Source organism: Chelonoidis abingdonii, chromosome 1 (genome assembly GCF_003597395.2).
Source record: "Chelonoidis abingdonii isolate Lonesome George chromosome 1, CheloAbing_2.0, whole genome shotgun sequence".
Taxonomy (NCBI): Eukaryota; Metazoa; Chordata; order Testudines; family Testudinidae; genus Chelonoidis; species Chelonoidis abingdonii.
This window is the reverse complement of record NC_133769.1, coordinates 172,534,462-172,545,998: the sequence shown is the minus strand read 5'-3', so window position 1 is coordinate 172,545,998 and position 11,537 is coordinate 172,534,462. Positions and strand designations below refer to the sequence as shown.

The following is an 11,537-nucleotide window of genomic DNA, read 5'->3' as shown; positions in this document are numbered from 1 at the left end:
CCAGATATTAATGACATTTCCCATCACCATGGATTGAAATAATTTTCCATTTAAAATTTCTTTTTGCCATGCCACCATCCTTATACCTGCACCCTCAGAAGCGCTTCTTACCTTGTATGTCAACACAGAGCAGCCAATAGCAGATAAATCCAAAAGTTCCATGAATACGTTAAGAAAAAAAACCCAAAACAGAACCTTTGGTTCCCACCATCCACTTTTCTATTTAAATAAATACATCAGAAGGGCTAATAACACAGATCCATTACTCTGAATACTCTATAAAAATATTACCTATCTAAGCCTGGTAATTCTTTTCTGAGGTAGGTACCTACAGCACAACAGATTAGCAGTTTAAGAACTAATACAAATACAAGGCTATATTTATATCTGTGTGCAGGGCTTAAATTCAGCCAGAGCTGTCCAGACCGAAGCTCTGGTAAGTATTTTCAGACCCCATGGAGTTTTAATAGCATGTGGGGAGGACAGTGGGGTGTGAAAGGGAGAAGAGCCTCTGGGAAATACACTGAGAATTTAAACCCTGCCTGCGTGTAATTCAGTCATTTAGTGATCATGCAAATATTTTTTGCATTCACACTGCATGAGTTTTGCTTTGACTTTTGTGCTCAGACACTCTCTATATCAAGAAGTGGGCCTAAGCCATAAAGTATATACCCCAATGTTTGCTCTGATTGTGGGGTTTTGACTTAATCTGCTAGAGAATTTGGGCTAGCTGCAAAATTCAAATCTCTAAGTGAAACTCAATTGAAGCGATCATGTTGCATATGGCTTGGCATTAAAAGTAGGGCCAGTCAAAAGACATTTTCTGCAAAACATTAAAAGAAAACAAAATATTTCTTTTGTTTGAACTATTCATGCAATTGTTTTAGCTAAACAAAACCTTAAATTTGTGGATTTCATTTAAAAAAAAATTACACCATTTTCTCTAACTTTTGTCCACTAGAAAATGAGGAAAAAGGCATGGTGATGGTGGGTGGTGGGGAAAGACACAAAAAGTCAATCTTTTGGCTTTTCATAAAAAAGGTTTTGCTGGAAAAACATTTTGAACAGCACTGATTAAAACCAGGCAACACAAACAGATAAACCATATTAAAGTTTGTTAAGAACTTGGCCAAGGTTCACATGTGGAAGGTTTGCAAACCTTTAAATGAACCCTAGCAGAGTTCTGAGTTTAGAACAAAAGCAAGTGATCTCTGGTTTTGGGTATTATGTATAGAGCCATCATCATGAGAGAAACATCATGGAAAAAACTGCAGCTACTATCAGACTGAGTGAGGGATCCAGAGGTTGAGGGGATGGTCAGGTTGATATATTTTTTAAAAAACTGTTTGTAAAAACAATCACTTTTCTTATAAACAAATTAACTGAAGTCTTAACAGTTATTCTTAAACCCACTGATAATTAGTTCACTAGCAGCAGTTTGTACAAAGGTGATTGAACAGCAGATGAGCCCCCAATTGCACTGTTATTTTGGGGGGAAAGCACATCTTTCTGAAAGACGAATAGTGCATCAGCTTTATGGGATAATCAAAGTGCTAAATTTATTCTGGACACCCATGTTGCAAAAGAGTAATATCTGCATACTATGAGGTTGCATAATAACACAATGTTTTGAACTGTAGATCAGTGGCTCTCAGCCTTTCCAGATGACTGTACTCCTTTCAGGAGTCTGATTTGTCTTGTGTATCCCTAAGTTACACCTCACTTAAAAACAAGTTGCTTACAAAATCAGACATAAAAATACAAAAGTGTCACAGCACACTATTACTGAAGAATTGTTTGCTTTCTCATTTTCACCATATAATTATAAAATAAATCAATTGGAATATAAAAATTGTATTTACATTTCAGTGTATAGTATATAGAGCAGTATGAACAAGTCATTTTCTGTATGAAATTTTAGTTTGTACTGACATTGCTAGTGCTTTTTATGCAGCCAGTTGTAAAACTAGGCAAATATCTAGATGAGTTCATGTACCCCCTGGAAGACCTCTGCATACCCCCTGGAGTACGTGTATTCCTGTTGAGAACTACTGCTGCAGATTAACATGCCCTGTCAGTGCAACAGTGTGAAGATACAAACTTTGTGATGTATTATCACAGAATCACCCAACCTTCCAGCTGTTTTATTTATCTGGATTTGTCTTGAAAGAAGCAAGTTTTTGTGCATAAGTATAGTACTACTGTGGCCATAATGAAAGCTTTGCCCATCTCTACTTAATGCCCAGACTTTAGGGTTTCTAGTCTACTGCCAATGGAAAGTAGTTACTCTTAATATGAAGTGTGCTAACAGACCCCTCAATGTTCAGTTGAATTGTGCAAAGTTTTCATTACTAACAGATTGGGCCAGTGATCCAACACATTTCCCTGTTGCTCTAGAATCCAATCCTTCATTTTTAAATGTCTCTAGCCCTCCTGGCTCAGAAGATAACCTTTACATTATGAACCGAGTGCAAATTTATCCAGTGGTGTCTGCTGACTCAACAGAATGCTCGAGACATCTCCTCTCAGATCTGTTAACTTCCCCTAATTCATTAATGGAGTGTCAATACTGAAACATAATTTTAAAATATAAATTGTCAACATTTTGCTGCTGATCAAAACAAACAATTAAAAAAAGTGTATGATCATGTAACGAGGATCGGCACAATCTGTGAGCAGCATCTTATTGTGCGATCAGAAGAGGGTGCAGCTTGGGAGAATTCTACCAGTTATTCCCACCCCTCCACTCCCTGCATCCCAATTTGCCTCCCAGAGAGTAAACCTGAAACTCAGGTCAGGGACTCAAAATCTCAAGTAAGCTACAAACCTCACAGTGACTTTAGGGTGGGTTCTGAGCAAACCTGGGTAGGTTCAAGTTTTTGGGCAATGATGTGAAAAATGACCAGATGCCAAACCAAAAAGTAATACTTTTCACAGCTTTTTTTTCAAATGAAGTCTAGGGAATGAAAAACCAAGTGAATTGAAATTGGGGTAGGGGGTAAGGTCCACCCAGATGAAACCACCAAAGTTTTCACTAAACTTCACTCTATAGTTTGCTACATTGTGTCTCAAAGCTACATACAATGAACAAAGCCTGCTGTGTTTCTAACATGTTCACATAGCAGCCTTTTGTGCAGAGCTTCCCCCCCCCCCCCCCCACCTTTCAAGAAAACTCAACTGATTTCCACCCCCGCACCCTCAGCTTAAGTAAAGTGCATCTGCATCCTGCTTTAATGGAAGTCCCTTAAAATAAGAGATAGACCGAAAACAAAACCTTGACGTCAAAAGCCCCTGAGAGTTATAAGTTTATATCCAACCTCCATGCCTTGGGCCCATCTCTATTTAAACCACTGAACACAGTATAAAAGCTTCCCTCTGAACAATGGGGATGCTGTTTTTTTTTAAGAAAGTCGGAGGTAGCTTCCAGTACAACATAAGAGATACAATAGCAACTGCTAGCAGAGACCAGCACAGCTCTGACTTATGTAGCCAGATGGAGAATCTCTTTTGGCTGGTTTTATAGAACTGCTCCTGGGGATCAACACCAATTCTTAGACTGACAATGGGGTTCAATAACACACAGGATGCACACTCACAGGGAGTCTAGTTGCCAGGGGAAACACTGCTGCCAATTGGTTACATCTGTTGTAGTGTCGGCCTCCTATTGGCAGGCAGACAACAGCTTGCTGTACTGGAGCAGATGTGTGCATAACAGAGTCAGCAGCACTCAGCCACTACTTAGTGTTCAGGTCAGATCCATGCAGCAATAGATCCTGATGTGAATGATTTTCAGCACGTTTTTCTCAGAAAGTAGGTTTTTGTTTGTTAAAAAACAAAACCAAAAACACCTAAATTGAGATTTACATTGAAAGCTGTTGACATGGATGAAAGGCTCCAAATCCTCATCTCAGTCCATGAGCGCTGATCTTAAAGTGAGAGACAGAACAGTCAGGATTTAGTCACAGCTTGGTGCCCTTCTAAAAGGAGGTCGTTTAATGCAATAACCGTGGTAGCAAAGTCAACCAGCTCCACAAAGTCTGATGTAATTATGTTAACACCCATAATGCCTGGCTTCTGTGTCTTTACCCAGTTCAAAATCATAGGCAGGTTCCTAAACAAAAAAGGATAAATATGTTAACCAATATAACACACTTATATGGAAGCACCTTGATTTTGCTCCACATGTAACAATTTATCTATGAACAGCATGTTTGCACAGTATCCTTTAACCCCAAAGTAGCAAACAAAATATATGCTGCACCCTTAAAATGCAACCACCTCTGGGGAGAAGGGTGGCAGAAGACAGCACATTGCACAACCATTTTTTTTGTTGTGTGTGTGGGGGGGGGGGGGGGGGGGGGGGGGGGGGGGGGGGGCAGAGAGAATAGAAATATCGGCCAAAGTCACCAGTGGAAACCGCTGCTCTTACAAGACATACTATAGGATTCTTATTAACTTCACTGAACAGTTAGGACCTCAGAATTTAAGGTCCTGCAATGGTTTCTTTGTTCTTGTTTTGTCTGAGTATACACTGATCTGAAGGCTTAATTCATAGTGATTAGGTCTTGTGTTATTACTTAAATCATCGTAATTAGGGATGGATGAAATGGTTTGGATTACTAAGAACTGAAATTTTTTTCAGTCATTTCATGAAACGAACTTGAACCAAGGGTTTGCAGAAGTTTTTGTGCTCCTTTAACACTACAGCAATGGGGTTTCCACAGGAGCCAGAAACAGAAATAATTTATCCTACAGTGTGCCTGTTGTTGTACAAGCAGATTGAAAGGCAAGCTGTCTGCCCCTTGGAGCTAGCAATCTCAAGAATAAAAGTAATAGCAACCCACAAAGGAAGTCATCAGTAAACAAAAGGAAAGGGATAAGGGCAAAAGAGTAGTTATTCTCATGAAAAGCCAGTCATTTGTAAATCATTTCAAATGTTTCTTCTCCATTAGTTAGAACTTAATGCAAAATGGTTTAAGACTCATGTTTAGGGCCAGCATTATCAGAATCAGAAGGCAGAGGTCCATACAAAATTGTACAGCCAAATATGAATGTACAGAAGAGGCAGTTCCCATTCAACTGTGTATAAACACTGTATGTGAGGGTGCAAGCAGGCTTTAACTTGTGAAGTATTTGGACTCTGTTTTTAACTGTATGTCGTTTCCAGACTCCAGTGTTTAAGCAGAACTTCTTAGCGACTTCCTTAGAAAGTTGTGCTTAAAACCTGATGACACATTATGTCTCTGTATTTGAATTATTGTTGGAACAAATGTTAATATTTGAATTATTGTTGGAAGACCTCAGGGAAGTAACTAATTTTAAGGAGGGATTTGCTCCATATGAACATTATTAAAGCTCCTGGAAATGCCTTGAAAATTAATTTACTGATGATTGTGAAGCGTTTTGAGAATGAGAATGGTCATGTAAAAGCAGCAAAGAATCCTGTGGCATCTTATAGACTAACAGATGTTTTGGAGTATGAGTTTTCGTGGGTGAATACACACTTCGTCGGATGCGTGTAGTGGACATTTCCAGGGGCAGGTATATACATGCAAGCAAGAAGGAAGCTGGAGATAACGAAGTTAGTTCAATCACGGAGCTCAGCAGTTTCTGTTTGAAGTCTGGTCCTGAAGTTTTTTTGCTGCAGGATGGCCACCTTAAGGTCTGCTATAGTGTGGCCAGGGAGGTTGAAGTGCTTTCCTACAGGTTTTTGTATATTGACATTCCTAATATCTGATTTGTGTCCGTTTATCCTTTTCCGTAGAGACTGTCCAGTTGGCCAATGTACATAGAGAGGGGCAATTGCTGCATATGATGGCGTAATATACATTGTGGAGACGTCAGGTGAATTGAACCGGTGATCTGTTGGCTGATCTGGTTAGGTCCTGTGATGGTGTCGCTTTTAGATAATGTGGGCAGAGTGGCATCGTAGGTTTGTTTGCATGGATGGTTCCTGAGCTAGAGTTACTAAGGTGCGGATAACAGTTACTGTTGAGAAATTGCTTCAGCTTGCCATGGGTGTCTGTGAGCAAGGAACTGGCTGCCACCAAGGCCCAGGAAAGTGTGGGATCATTGATCCAGGAATGGGTTGTATACCCTGATGATGCGCTGGAGCAGTTATTGCTGGGAACAGTATAATGATGGGACAGTGGAGTTCTGTTGTTTCTTTCCTTGGGTTTGTCTTGCCAGTAGGGAGGCTTCTGGGTACACATCTGGCTCTGGTTGATCTGTTTCCTTATTTCCATCGTGCGGTATTGTAGTTTTTGAGAATGCTTGGGTGGAAATTTGTAGGTGTTGGTCGCTGTCATGAGGGGTTTAGAGCAGATGCGGTTGTACCATAGTGCTTGGTTGTGACAATTGGATAAGACCTTCAAAGAGAGAAACTGCTAAGTGAGTTCATCTGCAATTTGAGACCCATCAGCTCAGATTAAACAAACATGTGAATGAGCTTGCCAACTACAAACCATTTTCTCCTCCCTTTGGTTTTCACACCTTCAACTGCTAGAACAGGCCCTACATTCTCACCGATTGAGAACTAACCTTGTTTCCTCTAGCTTGCCCTTCTTGCTTGCATATATATACCTGCCGCCTGGAAGTTCCACTACATGCGCATCCGACAAAGTGGGTATCACCCCAGCGAAAAACTCAATGCTCGCAAAACGTCTGTTAGTTTATAAGGTGCCACAGGACTCTTTGCTGCTTTTTCAGATCCAGACTAACACGGCTACCCCTTTGATACTTGAGAATGGTCATGTGAGTTTTGACACATTCTTATAATATGGCACATTTAATATGTACTATAGAAGAACCATATTGTATCCATGCAAATTAAAGATACTAGTAAGTATCTTCAGTTAAGATTAAGAAACAATTTTAAATGTGTAGCGCTTTACTCCTTAAAACACATGCCTCTCTTAAAAAAGAAAGGTGAGTGAGGTGATATCTTTTCTTGGATCAGCTTCTGTTGGTGAGACAGGCTTTCGCGCTTACACGGAGGGCTTGTCTACACATACAGCTCTGCAGCAGCGCAACTGTACTGATGCAGCTGCACTGTTGTATCACTTAGGTTGTCTACACTGTGCACACCACTCCACTGCACCAGCACTTTTAGTTGTTAGAACTTTTTATCATTCAGGGAGTGTTTTTTCACACCCGAGTGACAAAAGTTTTAATGATGAAAATGCCAGTGTAGACAAAGCCTTAGCAATGACACTACCTATGATGAGGGTGAGGGATTTTCTCCCATCAGCACAGGTACTCCATCTCCTTGAGAGGTGGCAGCGATGTCACTGGGAGAAGCCCTCATGTTGACATCGTGCTGTCTACATCAGGAGTTCAATCTGTATAACCGTGTTGCTCAGAGGTGTGAATTTCCACATCTCTGAAGGACATAATTATATACACTTAAGTCTGTAGTATAGACCAAGCCAGAGCTCTTCTTCAGGTCTGGGAAACTTACCCAAAATGTCACAGCTAAATAGAGGATGGAACAGATCGTTTAGTACAAGTAGGTAACACTCAAGGGACCACTCAAGGTGAAGTGGCTTGTTAACACCCCTCTAGTCATAGGGAGGAAAAGGAAGGACAAGAAACAGCTGGGTGGGTGTTGTTAGTGGGTTATAGGTTGTTGTAATATGATTTTTAGTGTCAAGAAAAGTTATGAATTTAAGCTCCCAGGCTCGTTCTTTTTGTGAAAAGTGTTCACCCACAGGTGATGTGATGTTTTTGTCTTTTGTCATTTTCCTGTGTGACAAATTCCTGTTCATTCAAGAGACAACACACCTTTCAAGATCCATGGGTCTTACATATACCTATCACAACATGTGGTGTACCTCATCCCGTGCACTAAATGCCACAGTAGCAACTATGTGGGTGAAACCTGACAATCACTATGCTCTCAAATGTTCTACCTTGTATGTATTTGTGACACTGAGTAAGTTTCCCAGACCTGAAGAAGAGCACTGTGTAAGTTTGAAAACTTGAGGCTCTCACAAACAAAGGTTGGTCAAAGAAAAGATATCACCTCACCCACTTTGTTTTTTTTAAGTGTCCTGTGTTTTCAGGAGTAAAGCTATACAAATTTAAAATTGTTTCTTAATCTTAAAGATATTACCTCACCCACCTTGTCTCTCTAATATCCTGGGTCTGACAGCGCTACACACACTCTTAAAGAAAGCATTTTAGCACCATCTAGTGTTTAATGTACAAAAAACAAATCAATTTGTTAGTCTCTAAGGTGCCACAAGTATTCCTGTTGTTTTTTTTCAAAAAAAACAAACCGCAAAAACAGGAAGTTCAAAATCTTTGGATCAGATTACTTGGATACTAACATTATTTCATTATTTAGCTTTAGACATTATTCTGTCAAACTAAATTCTGTGGAAAGGAAAGAGACAGGAACTCCACATCCTAACTTCAACCACAGGAACTTCAGTATTTCTATTATGTGAATATTTTAGATTCCGACCCTCTGGGCCTTTGAGGAGGATTTTTTTTTTTAAATAGAATCACAGAATTATAGGGCAGTAAGGGGCCTCAAGAGATTCTTAGTTCAGTCCCCTGCACTCAAGGCAGGACTAAGTATTATCTAGACCAGTGGTGAGCAAACTACATTTTAAGCTGTCTGGCAAACTGCCGCTGGAGGAGCAGGGTCTGGGGCTTGCCCTGCTCCGGCGCTCCAGCTAGGGGACCAGGATGGGGGGCTGCACCACACAGCTCCCGGAAGCACTTGCATGGCCCCGCTCCAGTGCTAGCAGGTCGCTCCATGCATAGAAGCTGGAGAAGAGACATGCCACTGCTTTTGGGAACTGCTTGAGGTAAGTGCGGCTCAGATCCTGCTCCCTGAGACTCTTTCCATGCCCCAAACCCCTGCTCCAGCCCTTATCCCCCTCTCGCCCTCCAAACCCCTCAATACCAGCCCAGAACACCCTCCTACACCCCAAACTCTTTATCCTCAGCCCCACCCCAGAGCCCACACCCCCAACCCGAGCCCTCAACCCCTCCCACACCGCAACTCCAATTTTGTGAGCATTCATGGCCCGCCATATAATTTCTATTCCATACTCAGGCCAAAAAGTTTGCCCACCCCTGATCTAGACCATCCCTGACAGGTGTTTGTCTAACCTATTCTTAAATACCACAACCTCCCTGGGCAATTTATTCCAGTGCTTAACCACTCTGACAGTTAGGAATTTTTTCCTAATGTCCAACCTAAACCTCCCTTGCTGCAATTTAAGCCCATTGCTTCTTCTCCTATCCACAGAGGTTAACTAGAACAATTTTTCTCTCTCCTCTTTCTAATAACCTTTTATATACTTGAAAACTGCTAAGTTCCTTCTCAGTCTTCTCTTCTCCAGACTGAACAAAACCATTTTTTTCAATTTTTTCCAATAGGTCATGTTTTCTGGACCGTTAATCATTTTTGTTGCTCTTCTCTGGACTTTCTCCAATTTTTCCACCTCTTTACTGAAATGTGGCACCCAGAACTGGGCACAATACTCCATTTAAGGCTGTGTCAGTGTGGAGTAGAGCAGAATTACTTCCCGTGTCTTGCTTACAACACTCCTGTTAATCCATCTCAGAATTATGTTTCCCTTTTTTTGCAACAATGTTACATTGTTGACTATATTTCCCTTGTGATCCATTATGATCCCCAGATCCCTTTCCACAGTACTCCTTCCTAGTAGTCATTTCCCATTTTGTATGTGTGCAACTGAATGTTCCTTCCCAGGTGGAGTACTTTGCATTTGTCCTTATTGAATTTCACCCTATTTATTTCAGACCATTTCTCCAGTTTGTCCAGAGCATTTTGAATGTTAATCCTATCCTTTAAAGCAATTACAATCCCACCCAGCTCGGTATCATCTCTAGACTTCATAAGTGTACTCTCTATGCCATTATCTAAATCAGCATTTCTCAAACTGGAGTCTGCAAGGGCACACCAGGGGGTCCATTGATCCTGCTGATCAACTCCTCCCCATCCCTCCCAGCACCTCCTGCATGCCAGGGAACAGCTGTTCAGAGGCACACAGGAGATGCTGGGGGAGAGGGGAAGCAGGGATGGGGGGTGCTCAGCAGAGAAAGTAGAAAGAGGCAGGGAAGAGGAGGGACACGGGTGGAGCGGGGGTGGGAAGAGGTGGGGCAGGGTGCAGCCTTCGGGGGGAAGAGGTAGAGTGGGGGTGGGGCCTGGGGCTAAGCAGAAGGGCTTGGAAGTCCACAAATTTTTTAAAATGAAAATGGGGGTCCTCGGGTTGCTGAAGTTTGAGAATTGCTGATCTAAATCGTTTATGAAGTAATTGAACAGAACTGGATCCATGACCGATCCCTGCATGACCCCACTTGATATGCCCACCCAGCTTGACTGTGAACCACTGATAACTACTTTCTGGGTATGGTTTTCCAACCAGTTAAGCACCCACCTTATAGTAGCTCCATCTAGGTTGTATTTCCCTAGTTTGTTTATGAGGTGGTCATGCGAGACAGTATCAAAATCCTTACAAAAGTCAAGATATACCACATCTTCTGCTTCCTCTCTAAGGGTATGTCTTCACTACCATCCAGATAAGCGGGCAGCGATCGATCTAGTAGAGATCGATTTATCATGTCTAGTTGAGACATGATAAATCGATCCCCGAGTGCTCTCCCATCAACTCGCTCGGTGAGAGGTACAGGCAGAGTCGACGGGTGAGTGGCAACAGTCGACTCACCGTAGTGAAGATACTGCAGGAAGTAGAGCTAAGTACATGTAGCTGAAGTTGTGTAACTTCGATCTATCCCCACCCCAGGTAGACCAGGCCTTAGGCTTGTTACCCCGTTAAAGAAAGCTATTAGGTTGATTTGATATTATATACTCTTGACAAATCCATGCTGTTACTTATCTTATTATCTTCTAGGTGTCTGCTTGCTTGCTTGCTTATTTGTTCCATTATCTTTCTGGGCACTGAAGTTAAGGTGACTGATCTGTAATGCCCCAGGTTGTCATTGTTCCCCTTTTTATAGACTGACATAATATTTGGCCTCTTCCAGTCCTCTGGAATCACTCCTGTCTTCCATGAATTTTTGAAGATAATTGTTAATGGCTCAGATATCTCCTCGGATGTATTTCATCAGGCTCTGGCGACTTGAAGCCATCTAACTTTTCTAAGTGATTTTTAACTTGCTCTTTTTTTATTTCAAATGATGGGGGGGGGGCGGTATTGTAGGAAAAAAACAATAAATACCGCTAGAAGAAACAATGATTTTCCAAAGAAAATCTAGAATCGGGCTGTTATTCACTTGGGACTGAAGATTCAATGAATTTTCCAGAAAATCAAAGGCCACATGCTAACTGGTTTCCAGTGTTGCCCATTTCATTGTTTTATATCCAGTTTAGTAGGTGATATGGTCATTTTGACAATCAGACTCACAGTAAGAACATAAGAATGGCCGTACCGGGTCAGACCAAAGGTCCATCTAGCCCAGTATCTGTCTACTGACAGTGGCCAATGCCAGGTGCCCCAGAGGGAGTGAAGCTAACAGGCAATGATCAAGTGATCTCT

At 41.6% G+C, this 11,537-nt stretch overlaps 1 protein-coding gene across 1 annotated transcript in view; it reads right to left on the bottom strand.

The window, feature by feature from the left end:
• Positions 1-3,151: 3,151 nt before the first annotated feature.
• PLCXD2 (phosphatidylinositol specific phospholipase C X domain containing 2) overlaps positions 3,152-11,537 on the bottom strand; it is a 33,078-nt gene continuing 24,692 nt past the window's right edge. The window contains exon 4 of the mRNA XM_032804453.1: positions 3,152-4,111. Coding sequence (XP_032660344.1) covers positions 3,949-4,111 — 163 coding nt within the window. The 3' untranslated portion in view covers positions 3,152-3,948. The remainder of the gene's footprint in view (positions 4,112-11,537) is intronic.